Source organism: Diadema antillarum, unplaced genomic scaffold (genome assembly GCF_040938485.1).
Source record: "Diadema antillarum isolate AM-2024a unplaced genomic scaffold, OU_Dant_1.0 seq00002095_RagTag, whole genome shotgun sequence".
Classification (NCBI taxonomy): domain Eukaryota; kingdom Metazoa; phylum Echinodermata; class Echinoidea; order Diadematoida; family Diadematidae; genus Diadema; species Diadema antillarum.
Window position 1 is genome coordinate 151,902 of NW_027272739.1, and position 20,173 is coordinate 172,074.

The 20,173-nt window shown below is 38.8% G+C and overlaps 2 protein-coding genes across 2 annotated transcripts; one reads left to right on the forward strand and one right to left on the reverse strand.

Moving 5' to 3' along the window:
- Positions 1-205: 205 nt before the first annotated feature.
- Positions 206-7,089, reverse strand: LOC139713910 (ragulator complex protein LAMTOR2-like). Its single transcript, XM_071625631.1, has 4 exons — positions 6,910-7,089; positions 4,933-5,095; positions 4,078-4,167; positions 206-2,973 (listed from the first exon to the last, which is right to left on the reverse strand). The coding sequence occupies exons 1-4, from the start codon at positions 6,975-6,977 to the stop codon at positions 2,917-2,919; spliced, it is 378 nt and encodes a 125-aa protein (XP_071481732.1). The 5' UTR covers positions 6,978-7,089; the 3' UTR covers positions 206-2,916.
- Positions 7,090-7,300: 211 nt separating this feature from the next.
- Positions 7,301-19,507, forward strand: LOC139713909 (protein ecdysoneless homolog). Its single transcript, XM_071625630.1, has 15 exons — positions 7,301-7,502; positions 9,969-10,083; positions 10,351-10,438; positions 10,982-11,160; positions 12,170-12,311; positions 12,644-12,694; positions 13,424-13,552; positions 13,978-14,133; positions 14,738-14,817; positions 15,199-15,320; positions 16,417-16,710; positions 17,388-17,462; positions 17,913-17,916; positions 17,967-18,120; positions 18,900-19,507. The coding sequence occupies exons 1-15, from the start codon at positions 7,301-7,303 to the stop codon at positions 19,197-19,199; spliced, it is 2,091 nt and encodes a 696-aa protein (XP_071481731.1). The 3' UTR covers positions 19,200-19,507.
- The last annotated feature ends 666 nt before the right edge of the window (positions 19,508-20,173 follow it).

The window sequence follows — 20,173 nt, forward strand, 5'->3', positions numbered from 1 at the left end:
TCAGATATCAGAATGAATAAAACAGTTACACACTTTCACTGAAGCAGAGGGTTAAAGCACCATACACACACACACACACACACACACGTGCAAAACAAATGCACAACTCTGCAAAGTACATTTGTTTACAGTAATACTCTACAAAATAATACATGTACAGTTATGGATAGTATAAAGGCATTACCTTTTAATTTATATCGTAATTTTTCTCATCATCACCCCATGTTGGACGTGTCATCAAGAACAATGATAAAAAGAACACAAAGGATTATGTCTACGTACTAGAAAGCACAATGTCTTTGTAACAGACTAACATCATCTTCAAATGTCATACATTTCCTGATACAGTTTTATAACTCACTCTCTCTCTCTCTCAAATACATCTACTAAATGCCCCTGGTTGCATATTTCATGCATACATGTGATGAACATAAACATGAACATCACTTGAACTCCAATCTACAGTGAGCATGAAGTATGGCTCTAACAGTACAGGTTTCTACACACATATTCTATCAATAAGGGAAACCTCTCATGCATATTCCACTTTGGGGCATTTTGTAAAACTACAATATTTTTTGCTTTCCCAAGACACAATGGATAAAACGGTCACCCTTGCGATGACTACATTGAAAAAAACAAAACAAAACAAGAAAAACAAACAAAGAAACAAGAATATTGCTTATATTCAACATAATAAGCAATTCAGATGATCCATAATCACATTTATGAATTTAACATCATTTTCTGGACCCCTCTGGAGCCTTGAGCTGTTCAGCTTTAAAAAAAAACAACACAAAAAACAAATGAAAACGTTTAGGCTAAATATCATCTCTACAATCATGATTCTGATTTATACACTAAGCTCGGATGCATTTTAGTTACAGCCCAGCCATCCACTGGTCTGTGAAGTAGACAGTCAACTGATGATACAGGACATCATCCAAACTGATTTAACCTGAAGCCAGCATCAACTGGATATACCAGATTCAACATAAACAAGGGTGACAATGTAAATCTTGAATTTCAGTCAATGTGAATATAAATAATACATTTTGTTTTGCTTGCTTTTTTGGTCATAATACAAGTACCATGAGCACATACAAAAGAAACTTGCTGATCGCTTTGCAATTACCATTCTTGGGTTGAGAACATGTTGTCCAGATTGAGCCAGATGATAAACATATCATCAGCAAGCAGTACTAGGGCCTGCTAAATAATAAACAAATTTCATTACAATAGCGGAAAAAAACTTGCAATAATTGCAGCAGCCACAGGTGAATTGAGAAACTGATCAACTGAAGGCATTTTAGCTGCTGCTGCAATCATTGTCAATTCCACTTGTTGCAAAGTGTTTTTGCAAACTAGGCCCCTAGTTCTGTAGGGTATAGCAGAGACTTTTTCATTCCACTGCAACAAGAAAAACACAGAATCTTCGCTACGAGCCCCTGAGCATCATGATACACTGCATACAGCTCACTTCTTTGTATTTTCCCCTGACAAAGCAACAGGCATTCAAACGATATTGCCAGGCCAGGACTTTGCTTTTGCTCTATAGCAGATACGCCACTTATAAATACATGCATGTACCATGGTATCACATTTATTTTTCATCTAAAAAATTCCTACCAACTCCACAATAGGACAACATGTGTACAATCTTTTGACTGGTTGACACTCTGTAATGATACATCACTAGATGCAATTATGCAATGTTGATTGATATATCGCTGACCCCCGCATGCACTCAGTCATAACGACTGAGCACAAAATGCCTGACAACATAGCTAGTTCATACTTACTGTACGAGGTGTGTCAGAAAAGTTCCAAGACTGGTGTCATAAAAGATTTATTTCAAACCCAAACTTCAAACTAAGAGGTTTCACCTTCAAAGTAATCTATCTGGAGGATGTAACTGTGATCTTAGCTCTCTGCAGCCATCAGATTTTTTTCTACATAATTTTATATACACATGTATCCTCTGTTTCAGGTCGTTCAGCAATGAACACAGAGCAAGGAACAAATCTGAAGTTTCTGGTACGGTTGGGAAAAACTTCGTCAGAAGCGCTGAGATTGTTGCAGCAAGTGTACGGAGATGAGACGATGTCATATACACATATAGTGTATTTTTTAGGGGTGAAAGAGGTTTAAAGAAGGACGAGAGGACATGGAAGATGATCCCAGGAGCGGAAGGCCCTCAATGACCAAGACTGAGGTCAACATTGAGCGCGTCAGGCAGATGGTGCGTGGCGATCATCGGCTGACTCTTTGAATGATGGCAAATGAACTGGGCATGAAACTTGCATGCACCGATTCTTCTGGTCATCACTCAGGAGTTTTGGCACCATCTTTGCGCTGATTTTCCACATGTCCACATCTTCAGGGAGAATCTTCCACTATGCTGTCCTGATTCATGCCCAGCTCATTTGCCATCATTTGAGAGAAGTCCACATTACTAACTCATCAGCTTGCATATAGATCTTTAAAACTCTACTGCTGTTCAAGACTTACATCCAAAAGATTATTTTGCACCCAAAAATATATGTAGTGGTTTTATATACAAAGCACTGTATGGGTTGTTTTTCTTTTCTGTTATCACAAAAGCAAAGTACTTATGTCACATACTTATTGTATAAGCTGTTATTTTCGCAAGGGTTTAATTTTTGCGAATTTCACGAATCACTGTTTGACTGCAAAGTTAACAACACATGAAAATGTCGCCATGCGCTGGGATTATAGTGCATTTACGACAACTTAGGTGTCAGTTTGCGAAAACAAAATCTCGCAAAAATGACTGTGACCTCCTCATTCGCAAAAATATCTGTACGGGAAAATAACAGCTTATACAGCATAATATACAACAACAAAAAAATCAAATAAAAAATAAGAATAAAAAATGAGAATTTCAGCCTCTGGCTATGTTGCTGCAACTGTTTGTAGAGGTTCTTGAAGGTACTCTGCTAGGGCTGTGATCTGTGAGGAGGAGACAGAAATAAGACAGAAGACACTGATTACATTAATAAAATATGAAAACACCACTTCAATCATACACTATTCAAAGTCCTCGCTCAGTCATATCATACTCTGCAAAAGAATGAAAAAAAAAAGTATATTCATAGAGACAATATGATTAGTCTCTTGATTTGTACTTCTATTTCACCATCAATCAAATCATCACGGGTCATGTTTGATTAAAAGAAAAACAACCTTCGAAAGAAAAAAAAAAGTCATAACCTAAGAAATAATTTGATAGCATTATCTAACATAAGAAACTTGAACATCTCTCAATCCAAAGTAACTGTACAATATAGATGTGGTATCTTGTCTGCTGACTCTTAACCCAGCATGGGCACAACTTCAAATTCTCTCTCTCTCCTCTTACATGCAAAAGTAATTTTGCTTTTCAGTATGAAAACTCTGCCACAATTTCACTGGATGACCTCTAGCGATTTAGGATTATCATAAACTGATTGTCATGGACACTTAGTACAGTATATGTTACTATAGAGAGAAATACAAAGAGTATGCAATTCGTACAAGTATGATGCAGACTGATAACCTGTTAACCATACTAGAGAATCAGACTGTCCCTGTACTGCACTTACAATACTGGCAAAAACAAAAACAAAATTGATCTCTCAAAAGTACTAGATGAACTTCAGTCCCAAGCTGTTACCCATACACACTTTGCTCATACCTGCTCAAACCACTCAACTGTTTATTTACCCCCCCCCCCCCACCAATCACTCCCCCCCCCCCCCAAAAAAAAAGGGAAAGAGGAAATAAACAAGATTTTGTACATACATATAGTATTCTAGCAAAACTGGTTACTGAAAAACCAGAGACATTCTGCATTTATGGCATGAAACTTTCATGCATAGCTACTAGCATCAATGCATCGTGTACACAAAAACTTTCCCGAATCTTGGCTCCTCGTGAAAGTGTCGTGCACCAGAAAATTTCTGGTTTTACAGTATACATTGTTTCACCATTCAAGATGAGAAAAACTTTTTTTGTGTGTAACTGCTGTACTTTGGTAAATATCAAACTGTGAAATTAGGTAATGAGCTTGGGTACCTTCTTCTTCAACATGCCGAATCCTACTGATGTCTCTGCATGGATGCAGAGCAGCAAATTGGCAACCTTGGTGATGGCAACTCTCCCATTCTAAAGTACAGAAAGAGAAGAGTAGCGAAAATTTGTGATACTTCATCATTTTATCAACCCATAGATCAGTTGTAGACACATTCCATTTTTAATTTGCAATACATGTATTATAGACCAAATTGTTTACAGCCAGGCAACATATCTAAGATGTAATCCAGCAAATAATGAAGTATTAAAAGATAATGATGATATAGAATCATGTTCCTGTTGGCTTGCTGACTTGTTGCAAACTTTCATGTTGTACTGTTATCATCTGTGCATTCCAATAGGGTGCATGACCCTGTAACAAATCGATAACACCCACACTAAAAAGGAGTCTGAAATGATATTGAGAATTCATGTGTGATAAGGAAATGTGGCAGATGGGAGGAGAGAGAATATGTTCCTAATCATTCACATTAAATGTACATGTAGATCATCCCTTGGTATATTTGCCAAATCTTAACAACAAAACTTGAGAAATTTTGATACAAGGAGAAATAGCAAATTGATATTTATATTCAAGCGCCCAAACAAAAATTAGCTTTAAAATGATGAAACAGAACAACAGGAGTGTATGCTACCTGACGTGCAGTGCTGGAAAAACTCTATTACCGGTATTCTGCCTCTTTAAATAACAGACTTCTTATTGAGGAAAATCTTGTTTTTTTTATGTGACACTGGAACTAAATCATTAGTGTTCAAGTTTTGAATGACTCTGATGCATACTAAGGACAATACAGGAATCATATAGAAGACATTGCAGAGATAGCCAGCATTTCTTACTTCACAGTCCATTAGAACCAGTTTCAGCGAATCTTCTGAAAAGGCCACCTTGCCGTTCTTCTCGTACGCTGCCCAGATGTTGCTTGCTATGGCGGCTGTGACTCTCGCATCTTTGTCACCGTACCCAGAGTAGGCCAAAAGGGAGCCCTCATTGTTCAGAAGTCTACAGAAACATTAAAGCAATATGATGCGAGGATGACTTTCAGGGCAGATTTTGTGCACATTAAAACAAGGGAAAACATCAATTAAACGAACTGACAAACAAAAACAGAAGCAATTCCTGAAGTCAGAATTCTACTGGGGATGGCATCTGCATACACTGATCATCAGTGTATGCTAATGTCTATCAAATGAAGGAGTCTAAGATTAAGCTTAATGCAATAACAATTAAGGGTTTTAATTTTAGCATACAAAAGAATATTCATTGACAAGTGAAATCAGAACAATTGAATGTACATTTGTACAATACAAGAGAACAGACAGTGTACAACGTATGAGAGGTGTGATATTGTTGTCGTTGTTCTTGTTCTTTTTAGAAACTGCATAGAAGCGTGTACTACCAAAGCTGTGGATGTTTATAAATTGTAAGCTTTCACTGCATTTCGTATTATGCCTTAATGTTGTCTTGCTGGCCCTTCACGGCTCAGCAGAATCATAGATGACAACCAACCCTGCCACACTTGCAATCTATCTACATGAGGAGGTGTGGCACTTCAAGGTAAATTCAAGGTAAATTGAACATTGTAACATTTTTTTTTTTTTTTTTTATGTTATTGGGTTGTATGAAAGGTGGGAAATCACAAATCTATTGCGGATTGATGCCTGATTGAAAGGGCTTATACTTTAGTATAGAAATCTACTAGATCTATATACTTCTTACTTTGTCACTGTGATTCTCAGTCTTAAATCCAACCACACTGTGTGACACGTTACATTGTCTTACATTGTACATGTCCAAATTTGTATTAAAAAAACCCCCAAAACAAACAAACAAACAAGTACACACACTCGCAACATATGGATGTAGAGTCCATTGATGGTGTAATTGTGTATTATGATACCCGTCAAAGTAGGATGTTCTGAAGTGTCCTTTGAAACAAGGTAAGTCAGTACATGCTAACTAATTGAAGAATAGAATCTAATCAAACTTTACAATATCTGCTCTCTAATTAGGAAAAAATATCCTTATGGCATGCATCTCTTCAGAGAAATTTACTGATAGAAGTTACAACTAAGAATCTCTCTTACTAAGATCAGTAAGAAAGAAAATTAATGAATGAAACAGGAAGTCAAGGTCAACATTGGTCAAGAGCCAAGTGAGTGGATATGGATGTTGTTAGTCTGAGGACATTGCTTCTTCTTCTTCTTCTTCTTCTGATTAAGTCTGCCTCCTTCAATAGACTGAAGATTCTTGCAGACTGGTGCTATTTACATTATAATACAATTTATTTACAGATATTTACAAGCACATAGAAAAAATGACGAAAATAACTAGCCACTGACGATCAACCGTTAGACGGTTTCGAAATGATCCCACAGATGGCGCTGAAACAATTTCTGACGACAGGGAATTCCAGTTCCTTACAGTTCTTTGGAAGAACGAATGGCGATGCGATTCAGTTCTCGAATATTGTATGCTAGGCATTCTATTCTATCACCATATCATGAAATATGGAAAGAGACATAAAAAATTTACATCCAAACTCAATGCAAAAAGTCAACCAAAATTGAAACACTTTTGAACTGATTGAACGGCTGACATCGACATTTAGATCTACATGTTTGGAGTTAGTCAGAACCTCTTTAGCTAGTGGAATCCATATCTGGTTCTGTTTCAATTGCAAGACTGCAGTTGCAATTTAGTCGAGAACAGTTTTGTCCTTGATCCTGGTTGGACCGTGTTCACGTTCTTGGGACACGGTCGTTGATACTCTACAAATCTGAACGGTGAAGAATACGAATATTTATTGGACTCACAGAGAACTTTGTACACCTCCTGTGTTGGCTTGGCTCAGAACCTGGGTTAGTGCCTTGGGTTTTAACATCCTGGCAAATAGATGGAAGCTCTCTAATCACAAGCTTTGGAAACAGGAACGATTTCGGCTGTTCTCGAGCTCGATACTCCCGTACCTTTACCGCCGCAACAACGTATGGCACTAGCAGTGTTGATCCTGAGAAGATTGGTCAGCTGTAAACACGTACAGTTATGTATGTGTGTGGATATAATGCAGAGTGAATGTACGCCACTGTGAAGGTGTCATGTGATACACCGAGACTGATATCCTTTTATTGTACTGGCACAGCATAGACCTCATGCAATTTCTACTAGCGATAAAGGTTACCATCCGTGTGTTTTGAAGGCTTGGACATGGAGTCCGTAAATCACGTGCAAAACGTCGTGGAATACGATTTATTTCCAAACGTCACCTTTCAGGAAGGTAGAGAAGATGTCATTAGGTCACAACTAGAAGAACTCAGGGTGCAGCTCATTACACACATATCTCCTCTTCTTGTCGACTATATTTGGCAGAGAGATCAATTTAATCTCACTCTTGTTGTTCCAACAGGAGGCGGTGAGTAGCTTAGTCCCATATATTGAGTTTCATGACCAGCCCTGAAACGGCTTACACAATCTACAATTCAATGCAACTTGATTTTGTTGACGTTATCTTATGGTAAAGCTTAATCGTTAAGTTAGTGAGCAAAACATCAGTTTTCGTCTGTGTACTGTACATTATGCATTCTGTCATGTTTAGGTTTACATTTTGAATCAGTATCAGTAAGACAGTAAATTTACAACACTGGTTAAAAATACACCCTCTGCCGCCTCTGCAATCTGATTTATGGGTGCATGCCATTTTGCATTTTGAAGCCAATTGAAGGTGTGTGTGTGTGTGTGTGTGTTTTAACTTTAAGAATGTTAAGAAAATAAGAAAATAGGATGCTGCTGCTGTAAAATCCGCCTGTATGTCGTAGTGTAGCTTCTCCAAGGCAAGCCTATTATTAGTATTAGGCCAAGTAAAAAAAGATAGTAGTTTCTCGTCCGGGTTTTTTGAGCAAGGCGATGAGGGAGGTCCTTACTATTTGATATCTTACTATTTTTTCGAGGCCGTCAAAATGAAAGTAATATGTGTTTCTCGTCCGGTAATTCTGAGAAAGGTAACGAGAGAGGGCTTTACTATTTCTATATCCAATTTATGAAATGAAATATCACTCTGGTAGCTGTGTTATGAGAGACCAGGTCCCAAGTGTATGTCTTGCCTGCACTCTGTGCATTTTCAAACAAATAGATTATGTACCATACTTGAAATGAAACTTCGTGCTTGCAGAAATACATTTGCTTTTTCTTTCCACTACAGATGTCAAGGGAAAATGACCATCTTAATACTGGTGGTATTTAGTGTTGTAATGGCATTTCTGATACCAGTGTACTGGCAATTCTGATGTATTGTGCTATTAAATGAAACAGGTATAAACATGTCTTTCAACAACGAATGTACGACTGAAATAAATTCCATGATATTCAAAACACTGCTTTATTCATCATTGGTGTTTGTAACTTTTTGTGTCTACACAGCTGGTATGTATAGACTGCATTTCTTCACAGTACAATTGTAGCACATTCAACTAGAAACTGGCTTGTACAATTGCAGATGGATGTTCAAAATGATACTGATATGGCATTATAGCATTAAACATTTAAAGATGTTTCTTCATAAGTTCTAATTAAAAGACATTTGATAATCACTCATCATTTGGATGATGATTGATTGTATACCACACTACAGATGATACTACTCACGGCCGTGTCCGTGAATTTACATCGTAAAGAAAAGTATCGCGCAGAAATACGAGACAAACCAGAATCCGTGGAAAAGTTATCTATTTTGTAGATACACCCATTTGATAATTCTACATTTGCTGGAAAAGCGCATTCATTTTCTCTTCAAAATAAAACAATACATCGCCGTCAGATGCAACGTTACAGAGCAGAAGTAGGCTTCTACACATTCGAATGTGTTCATGCGTGCATGCAGACAGCTGACAGACCCTGCTGGACAGCTAGCTACAGACACGCACACTTAGCCAATACGGTGCGGCATGGCCATTGCACCGGCACCGTACCTTCCGACACTGCACACACATGCACATAGTCACAATGACATGAAAATGTATACAAACTCGATACAATCCTCACCAGCATTTGTACAGTACAATTCATCCGCTTGAAATATGAGAAACGGGGAAAAATACATGTACGAACAATGCATGAAATATGCGTGGAATATCAGTGATCGCAAAAATGTTGCCGCTATCGCGTTCACGACGTACCGAGTGTGCTGTACATCACAGCTAGCCCAGGCCCGCCCGCGCCCATCCAAACTACAGTTCGACTGCTTTGTGGGTCATTCCTTCTTGCCGAGCTCGCAGTGTGAAATGCATGCGTTAAATCATACGCACTACAGAAGCTACAGCTGTACTACAGCTAAGTAGAGGACGCAAGGCGTAATTAGAAATGAGACATCACGACTGTGAATTGTCGATTTTTTTCGGCGGCTGAAAAAATAGTAAATATCAAAAAAGTCGATGTGGCAACTGGAAATCGATGCGGGCGGGGAGCGGGCTGGGACGAGAATTATGAATTTCTTGGTATTTTCCGCGCCATTTTGAAAATAGTAAATAGTAAAAAAATCGATGCGGCGGCCAAAATTGATGCGCGCGAGGACGAGAAACTGGTTTCTTTTTTTACTTGGCCTTACTAATCCATTGTGGTGAAATGACTTAATATGAGGATTTATGTTAGCGCACTTATTGTTTTATGAAATGACAATACCAAAAAGACAAAGTGAGCTTTTTTTTTCAGAATGCTGCCCCAGAGGATCCATGATAACTCAGTAGAGATTTCATTTTTTGTTTATTGCTGTTTTTTAATATTCGTACTTGTGCATGAAAAAAAAAAGTTAGATATTGTAGCGTAGTTTGGACTACTGTATATGTTAATTTATCAATAATCTTTACTTCTGTTTGGCTTCCAGATTGTCCACCCCACTTACATGGTGTTACAGACTTTGGAGATAATGTGGATGATGAATGGGTCATATTCTACTTCTTGTCTCAACTCACAGCTGCATTTCCTGGATTAGTTGCATGGTGAGCTCTATAACAAGCGGAAAAAAAGTGACTGTTTCATTTGTGATACGTTCAATGCGGAAAACTGAATAAATTTAACTTTGAACATTTGAACACATGTAATTGATACATTTTAAACAGATATAATATGCAGTAAGTGAACTTTGCACTCAGTTTGAATAGTTGACTCATTTATTCACCCAGTGGCTAAATCACTTGAATTTTAAAAGCCTGCAGACAGAACTCTATCTTAACCGACACCCATCTTATTCCCATTGATGTTCACAGTGTCCAAGACAACGATGGTGATTTTCTGCTCATTGAGGCAGCCTACCACCTCCCAAAGTGGCTGGAACCAGAGACTAGCATCAACAGGGTAACACACAGACTTCAGGCATTATAGTTTTTGCACAGTTTTTGTTCTTCATATATCAGATCAGAAAATGCTTTAAAACTTTATTTTCCTTTTACCATTCTGAAGGAGAATTTATAAAAGAAATGAAAGCATGTTTTCATGTTTGCGAGTGTAAAATCTTCAAGTTTTTCATATATCTGAATTTTGTTTTACACAGTTTCAAGATACTCAGATTTCATCCAATCAAATACTCAACAAACTTTGGGCAGTATTTCTCAAAAGCAGTTATCTTGACAAATCTGTCCTGGCCTTGATTTGATGAGCTGAAAAGAAAAACTTTTTGTTTTATTTTGAGTGACTTATTTTCCATGAGAATACAAATTTTCACAAAATTTTGCCTTAGCATGGATGTTAGTGTATTGCATCGCTCAGTCTAACAATGAATATTGCTTTTTCATCATCTGTTTGCAAGTTCTCAATTTCTGGTCGCTGTTACAGTTTAGAAGAGCTTCATGATTTGATTTCAGTGGTGCAGTCCATATTTGTTTTTTTTCCTGCCAACAGGTGTTCATCTATGATGGCTCCCTCCACATCATCCCCAAGCCGAACAATCCGGCTGAGTTGGCCTTCCTCCCTGCAGGAGTCCCCACCAAGTCCCATGCCGTTCAGACTGTGAGACACCACTCCCAGAGAACACTGGCTAATTCTGCTATCAGGGAAGCGGTCAGCGAGAGAATAAGAGGGTACACTCAAGGACTTTTTTTAACCATCTTTAACACCATGTTGTAAAGTTGTTATTGTCATGTACAGATATTTTCGCAAGTGACGAGGTCTCAAACATATTCGCGAGATGTCATTTTTGCAATTTGACACAGAGTCTATCATAAGCACACTAGTGCCTGCCTGTCTAAATTCATTGTGATCAATAGCAGTTGGCAATATTTCTGCATCCTGTTAAAAGTCGTGACCCAACAGTGATTTGCAAAATTCGCAAAAATTACACCCTCATGAAAATAACAGCTTTTGCAGTAATCGGAGATATTTTCTAGAATAAGAAATTATATACAGTGCACTCCCGTTATTAACGAAATGCTCAGGACCGGCAGTTTTCTTTCGTTATAACGAAATTTCGTTATAACCGAACAAATACAATATATAACGAAAACAAGGAACCACGTATATATATCATATTATGTTTGCTGAATACTCATCATACACTGGAAAGCTATGTGAAATGTGATGGGATAACTGTATTACAATAATAAACGCAAGTTCCCCTCAGAAACTGTGCGTGACACAAGGAGCGAGCACACAGTGGTGTGAAGCGTTCACCCATGCAGAGACGCTATAAATGCTTGTTCCGCTACGTATTTTCGAAAGCAATTCACATTTCGTTATAACGGAGCACATTTCTTTTGTTTTTCTTTGTTTGTGGCGCTCGGAAAAGACTTCGTTATAACGGAAATTTCGCTATAACCGTGTTCGTTATAAGCGCATTTTGTGCCATAGACTTTAATGGTGATAATTTTGGGACCAGAAGATTTACTTCGTTATAACGAAATTTCGTTATAACCGTGTTCGTTGAAACGGGAGTGCACTGTACTATGTTGGAGATATAAAATGTTACATCTTAGGTAGTTTTAGTAAACTGACATCTAATTTAGTGTTGGTGATGGTAGTTAACACAAGAAAATATTGTTTCATGGTAGCTTTTAAAGTAAAGTTTTTTTTTTTTTTTCATGTTTTGTGCAGTTTTCCAGGAAAGATATATTCAAACTTTCACCACACCCACTGCCTGGTCCCTGCCAAGTTGGCCACAGTCCTGGGCCACCAGCCAGCCTTAGTGGCCCCAGCAGTGGACGCCTTCTACCAGAGAGACCCTCTTGACCTGAAGGTGAGAAACATTTTTAACCTGTCCATTGTATGAATAACTTGTCATTATCATCACCCTTAACCACCAAGAATGACTGAACATTTATAAGGAGATATTTTGATAGGTAAGGGCTTTGCTTTACTTCTCTCTCTCTCCCTCTCACCTATTGTTGTGGTTTGTTTGGCTGATGGATTTGTGCTCTGTGTGAAGCATGTGTCGATCATGAAGTGATCAGATCACGGTCACGTTTGTTATAATCTTGTTGCGATCATTGTAAGATCATGTTTCGACCCTGTTGGGATCTTGTGATCATGCTGTGATTCTGTCGTTTTGATATTGTATTCACCTTCCAGGCTTGCAGAGTAATGAAACACTTTCCCCCTCAAGACCTTGTGATGATGTCAGTGAGTCACTCGAGTGTTTTCAATCCTCGTTTCTGGGACCATGTCGTTATCAAATAACCCTTTCATTATCATATCTTAAAATGGCACTGGTTTTGCATACAAGCATGCTATCAGTGGTAGCCACAGAGGTACTATATATTCCTCACCGTTTTAATGGAGAATATCCAAGAAAGTGGTTGCATCAATGAGTTTGAGAAAACATTTGGCTAAAATAGTGAGAAAGAATGACACTGATTGCTGGTACCGATTTGGAATAACAATGTCGCTGTTAAGGTATATTTCAAGTTTATCATTATAATTGTCTGTTTATAATATACGGCTAATAGATTCAGGACTAATGCAGAGTGTTATTTTTGTATGCAATAGGCAGTCAGTACAGGCAACATCAACATGGACAGACAGATATAGCACATAAGATGTAATGATACTTAGAGTCCCTAAGGACTTGGTTATAACCACAACCACATACATGTTCTGTGCTCCTTTCCCCATCTTCCTGTTCCATATATCCATTTGAGAGATATGAGAGATAGGTTATCCCCAAATTCAATTATGGAATTGCTGGTATTCAGTGGTAAGAAGTCTTTGCAGAAGCATCACCAACATTTTTGTTTTGGTTCCATATTGTGTCAATTTGCCCTGTATATACAGTGTTGCTTGAAGAATCATATGAATATCCCACACATGACAGTAAATAAAACTTGCCTTCAACTTGTTTTTTAAAACTAGGTGAAGTTTACCAGATGCCTCTATGCCGAACTGTCACAACAACACTTCACCCCAGATCGCCGCAGCGGGTGGAAGCTGCCCCCCTCATCCAGTCCAAAGTTCCAATCCGCAGAACTGGGCATGAAACTGGTAAGCTTGAATACACTTGTTCTTGTGTAAATTCTTCTTCAACATTTCTTTATTTTCTAATCTTGATTTTCATTTTTGCAATCCTTTCTTTGAAACAAGAATCTTTTGTGAACCAACAGAACAATTTTTATCCTTTTTTATCATTCAGTGGTTGATTCGATGTGATGCTTATTGCTGCGAGGCAGTATATTATGGGCATTCTACAAGTCGAAGAAATTGCAATGATGTCTTGAATATTTGCAGTATCAGAACCAAATTGGAAAATATGTGAGAAGTTTGGTAGAAGATTGGGCAGAATGGCTTAAAAGAATATAATAACTTGCTGATAGTAAGTATACCAATATATATCTGCCACAAATTGTGTGATTTTCCCTTTCTTCTTTTCTACAACAATCTCTCTTTTGTTTCTGCATTTCATGCCCAAGGCCCATGGATTTGAGATCTTGTGTGCAAATGGCCACCAAGGCAAAAAGGCAGAGGTCAGTGAGTCAAAGGTTACGACCCCTGACCCTGATGATGTGGCAAGTGGAGTGAGGTGGGAAAGATTTCTGAAGAGTCTGAGGGAGAAAGGATTTTTCAGGGTGAGTAATGCTGCTTTTCATGGATGCTTTGTCCTAGATAAGATTAGATAATGATATGCAGCAAATCACCTTTTATATTGTGCAATTTCAGGCAAGTTATACTCGTACTTGAGAATCAGTGGTGAGAAAGGAAGAAAGACAGAGACCAACAAATAGTTATACAAATCCTGGAAAGTCATGAAATAGAATTATGGAAAGTCAGAGGAATAATAAAAATGTTGATGTGAGATTTTTGATATTCATTGTAATGAGTGAGTCCAGATTTGATGCAGATTTAAAGCTGCTAGTGGCAACTCATGGATCCAGGATTCTAAAAGAAATTGTTGATATGTAGAGTACTTGGGGAAAAAAAAACCAGATCAGCAAATGGAGGATCACTTTGCAAGATTTTCTTCTCATCGGTCATTGGGATTGGCAGTTTTCTTTTCATATATTGAAATTTCATTATAACCAAAAGGAATTTTGCACCATAAAATTTGCTGATATTGATTTTAGGACCTGAATTTTTACTTTGATGAAAGAAATTCATGACAACCATGTTCATTGTAAACAGAAATGCCCTGTACTGAAGTGTGAACTGACTTAATTTCTGCTTTGACTGCAGGGGGAGCTTGAGGGATCCAGACTACACAGAGAACTTCTGAAATCTGCCAAGAGGTTTTATGCAGAGACTGTAGTAACTCAGTCACAGTAAGTTATATTGTTGTTTGCGTAGATGTTGATAGTGCTCAGATATAAAAGATCTTGACAAGCTATAGTACCATAATGCTGTACTGCTATGTTAAAAAAAATGTTAAAATTACAATATACCTATGTAATACAGCATGCATATCCATTTATAGGTATAAGAGTAAAATAAAATGATGAGGTTACTTCAAATTACAAATGTGTTCTAGCATAAGGGATTGACCTCTTTTGACCTCCAGAGTGCTGGCCAGTCATGGATTGTGGAATGATAGTAACCACACCAGTGGTGGGTGAGTGAAGGTTAGTGGCAGCCCTGTAAATGGCTGATTGCTGAACAAATTTCACTGCACTGCTCACTCGCTCTTCTTGTTTCCTTAGCGACCAACCTGCATCATCGTCATGGCGAGAACCTGCTCAGCAGATCTTCAACATCCTCGGGACTGTTCCTTGTGATCTCCAGAGGCTCAAGGAGCAGGAACGAAACATCCCTCCTCCTGACAGTAAGAATCTGCTCCCTCTTGTTCGATGTTTGTAGCTGTGTGTTGGGCGAAAACTTGGCACAAAGTGTTATTCAACTTTGGGTTGTTTTGTTTTTCCAAATATTTGTTGAAAACCAACTAGGAAACTGCATTTCTTAATGCTTTCTTGAAGAATTGTGACTACATCAGAAGTGGATTTTTATTTGACAGATGTGCAATGAAAACCTATAACTCTCGCAAGTAGGAGGGACTAACACAAGTTTTCTGCTTGCACAAGGTTAGAAGATATGCTCTGTATGCATAAATAAAATTTCAATCCTTCTGCAAAGACATACATAGATTGCTTCTGAGAAAAGATTTTGAGCTGAAGGAAACATCAAAACCTTTGTGGAATGTTGACTAAAGTTGTTCTTATTAGCATTGAGAGAGATCAAATCAGGCAAGTATGAATATCTTTGGAATGCATGCAGGTAACCCAGTGTCAGGAAAACTGAATGTAACAGTTGGAGAATGCCACACAAAGTTGAGAGATACTGTATTTATGCCATATTTATGCTATATCTATTATATTTTATGGGGTTGTCATTTACCTAAATTTTGCGAGTAGGGTGCTACTCAAATTAACAACATGCAAAAAATGCTAACTCTGATCTTGACAAAAACGCGATGTGCAGGCATACATGTACTGATATGCAGGATACGGTATGTGAACAAGGTCTTCTCAACAATATAGTAATCACACATTTAACTCCTTGTGAATTGTTGGGAAGTCAGGATTCATGAAAAATTAGACATGCTAGATATATGGCATATACAGTAGTTCTTATTCAAATTAGTGAAATTCTTCCGTCAAGATGTTTTCATTGCAACTGATTGACAAATTGCCCTACATCGTCGTAAACAGTGGTTCTTGCCCGTCTATTGTTACCTTTTGGATTCAGAAGGGAGTCATTTCATTGCAAACTGAACAGAAATCACACTGTGTCAATACAACACTTTTTTGTTAACACTGCAATATCCAGTTAAAATTGGAACTTACTGTTCAATAGACTCTTGCATGGATCAGTGCATTGAACCTTTGAATGCTACACTCACCATGATCTCTATTTCTTTGAAGGTGATAGCTGGATGGAACTCAGTGTGGAAGAGCTTGATGCAATGATTGCAAAGGCTTCTGGGAAGGAAGAGGCTGCGACGTCTGCTCGTGGCAGTGGGGCATCGATGGGGCACAATCCTGAAGCCGATACCAGGACAGATGTTGACTTTGACCCAGGTAGAGTCACTGAGAGCCTGAAGTCGTTCGTCGATGCGATGTCTGGTTTGAAAGGCGCAGAGTTTCCCGCTGGAGCTGGAAACGGCGACATCGACTTCGATGCCAGCGAGTTTGAGCGGGCCGTGCGGAATATATTGGGTGAGAATCTACATTGTTTTAACAAACAGGAAGACAATTGTTCATTATATGAATAAACCTACTAAAAGGCCAAAGTCCTTTGCCTACCTAGATGATCAGCAATATTAATTTCTTCTCCCTTTTTCTCTCCACCTCAAACTTACCTGCTTTGATTGATGGAGGACGTAACTAATGATATGATAATTCCCTGTGTCACAAATTTAACTTTGAATTGTCAGGTGTGGTTAAACCTCTTTCTTTCCTTCCATTCTTGTAAACATGTAGGAAAATAAAATTGTGCCTATTAGATACACTTCACCGATCTTTAAGATTTTGGTGGTTTTTTTTTATGATGAGAGGTTGAGTAATATTAGTAAGCTGTAAATCATGTGACAGCATGCAAGTCATGGCACGATTTTAGAGATTTTGCTGAAAAAATTTTCTTGAAAGCATTACAGAAATTTAATGTTGTTATTACGATGTAGGAGATTTCATGTGAGAGTAGCTATGACACTGCATAGAAATTTGTGAGGAAAACGTGTGCAGCAGGATTCACTGTCAATGTCATTTACTTATCATAATTGACAATGTACCTATGAAGTTCGTCATTTGGAAGCAGTTGTAGATACCTCAAGTCTCCTATATCCAATGTCTGTGACATCTCATATACCTCTCGCTGTGCTTGGATCTCCCTCTAGACTCCCGAGATGCAGGTTGGCAGGAAGATGACTCGGACTCTGATCTGATGAGTGACAAAGATTACCAGATGGGAGGTAGGACTCTTTCATCTCTACCACCATTCCATTATTTGTGGTGATAAGTGGGCTGAGAATTTGCCTTAAACCGTGAAGTAGTCTGAATTAAGTGTAAAAGAAAAAGTTGCTTGAATGCTTAACATCATTGTGGCAATGCTAAAGTTTAGTGAAAGAATCAAATTTGATTACAGAATCAAGTACAAAAAATAAGATACCATAGCAGAATAAGGTTCAGTGATTCGATAAAAGAATCATGTACGGGAAAGAATCAAGTGTAATGAAGGAATACTCAAAACTAAACATGTCAAAATAAGTGACAAACGTACTTTGCAGGTGGAAAATAAATGAGGTAAATGTCCCCAGAACTCATCCTCATAATCTCATAATGCATGTAAGGTTAAGATGCCAGAGACAACTGGTAGACAATGGTTATTACATTAGCAAGTGGTGAAAAACAAAAAACAAAAGAGGAGTTAAGTGTATGACATTGCACCATTCTCTCTTCCACAATCTAGCAAACAGCGAAGACGACGATGACGAAGCTGAGAATGATGATGATGGTGGTGAAGACGATGAGAAGATCAGAGAGCTGATGGAACAGATGGACCGGGAGCTGGCAAGGACCGAGGTTGGACAGAGCTTTGAGAAGGAGCCAGTGGCCACTGGAGACTCTGAGGTATGGGGTGTACACTTTCCTTTGCTTGCTGAATTGTAACTGCATGTCTCACTATAGATGAAGATGACAATAACCAAATTATTTCAGTAGTGTCACATTCCAGGGTAAGTACTTTTCTCCCAGAATGCTCTGCCATCATTACTGTCCCAACACTTTCAGGTATCCATGTACAATGTCAGATATTACAAACCTTCCAAAAGCAAGGTGATTTTTGCAGGTCCCAACTCTCGTATTTCTCTATATTTGTACTCTGAGAGAGAAACCTGATACAGCAAGGTAATTAACTCAACTTTCGGAGATTTTCCAGTATATGTATGGGTCGAGAAGGACAAATTGGGCGCAACATCCTCTCTTGTATAAGGGTTTAGTCAGGGCTCCACACTAGCTTTTATTTTTGGTGGCCCAAAGGCAAACATCCGACCTTTTTCGTGGCCCGATCAGGCCACCAACTTCTTCATTTCTGAAATTTTGGTGGCCCGACGTGCGTTTTTGGTGGCCACCGTTAGTGTCGAGCCCTGGTTTAGTCATGGGGCAGAATTCCCTAATGTATGGCACACAGGCAAAACCCGAGTAACAGTACACAGTTGTTTGTGCAATGATGTGGACAACCCTGAGATTGCTGTGAGGAATAGAAATCCTGTGATTATCAGCCCACAAACTAAATGTGCATATACATGAAGTGATGTCATGAGAGTAAGTTGGAATGAAATGCCCTTGTTTAAACAGCAAAGTTCCATGTTACCAATTTTATCAACTCTCTCTCTCCCCGTCCTATTCAGACCCTACAATCAAGAATGGATCAAGCCGGCCAAGCACTGGGCAATGCAGGTGCTGTGGGACCATCCCACTCTCTGGCAGGGAGGAGAGAAAGGCATAAGGAGGAGGAAGTGGAGGATGAAGATGAAGAGGCAGATGGTGATGCTGATGATGCATATAGACCGGTAGAAGTTGACCTCAACCTGTTGAAGAACATTCTAGAATCGTACAGCTCCCAGCAGGGTCTAGCCGGCCCCGCCTCCAACATTCTCCACTCCATGGGGGTGCGCGTCCCGATGAATGCTGACGACGGTGACAGGTGACGGTGAAGAAGCCCCGACATCCACTGGGTGGAAAGACTTCAAAAGAGAGCAATGCTTCTTTGCAGAAACTAAGAAATGGGTCTGCATCTCACGGGAGATATGCTTTGCTGACTCTGAAATCCCCACTGCAAAATTTGCACATGTAAAGGAGCCACAGTGCATAGCCAAGTAGGATAAGAAATGACAACACATGACAAGATCTTCTGTTATTCTGAGAGTCGTGGTGATGAAGAAAAACTAGCAATTGTGAAAAAGAAACCAAAAAGAAGCAAGCAAGTAACTTGGCTTGCAACTCCAAAGGAGATTGCTTCGGGGTCAGTATCTTGGTAGAAACCTTTTTCTTAAGTGCCTTTACAATAATACTGTCAAAGTGGTGAAAGTTACATAGTATAATTATTTGAAAGACCTTCAAGTGTCTAACCTCATGAAAGTAATTTTGCAGGCAACATTGACAGTTTTCTGTTCACGCTTCCTTTGGGGTTTCTTGCATGGACATACCCTGACCCTGTGGGCAAAAAGCCTTGACATTCTAAGGTACATGCATGATGTACACTGTTGTAGGTATCTTATCACATCAAGAATGATAGCTTTGTGTGGTTCCAGGGCCTTCCTTTGGTGGGGTTTTGTGGATTGGTGTGTTTTTTGTAAGAACAGAAAAGCCAAGAAGCTCAGACCATGCACTGAGATTAGTAGTCAATTTCATTTAGCCCCTCTAAAGAGGAGTACAGACTGCATAAGGGATGTCTCTTATTTCTTCTTCTTCCTTCCTCTTCTATTCCTTCTCCTCCTCCTCCCTCTCCTCCTCCTCTTACTCCTCCTCCTTCTTCTTCTTCTACCTTTATTACTATCTAGGTAGCTCATCTTTCCAGACTGCATGTATTCCAGCATCCTTGGTTCATGAAAAATCTGATAACAATCTCCTGTACAGCAGCATGACCAAGGCCATGATAAATTCTCTGCTGTTTGATGCCGTC

What these genes read in the sequence shown, in the direction of transcription:
- LOC139713910 (XM_071625631.1), bottom strand. Translation starts at nt 6,977, where the DNA reads ATGTTAAAACCCAAGGCACTAACCCAGGTTCTGAGCCAAGCCAACACA. An exon ending in TGGTTCTAATGGACTGTGAA is followed by an intron (nt 4,168 to 4,932) that starts GTAAGAAATGCT and finishes TCTGTACTTTAG; the next exon opens with AATGGGAGAGTTGCCATCAC. An exon ending in TCGGCATGTTGAAGAAGAAG is followed by an intron (nt 2,974 to 4,077) that starts GTACCCAAGCTC and finishes TCCTCCTCACAG; the next exon opens with ATCACAGCCCTAGCAGAGTA.
- LOC139713909 (XM_071625630.1), top strand. Translation starts at nt 7,301, where the DNA reads ATGGAGTCCGTAAATCACGTGCAAAACGTCGTGGAATACGATTTATTT. An exon ending in TTTCCTGGATTAGTTGCATG is followed by an intron (nt 10,084 to 10,350) that starts GTGAGCTCTATA and finishes TGATGTTCACAG; the next exon opens with TGTCCAAGACAACGATGGTG. An exon ending in GGCCGTGCGGAATATATTGG is followed by an intron (nt 16,711 to 17,387) that starts GTGAGAATCTAC and finishes ATCTCCCTCTAG; the next exon opens with ACTCCCGAGATGCAGGTTGG.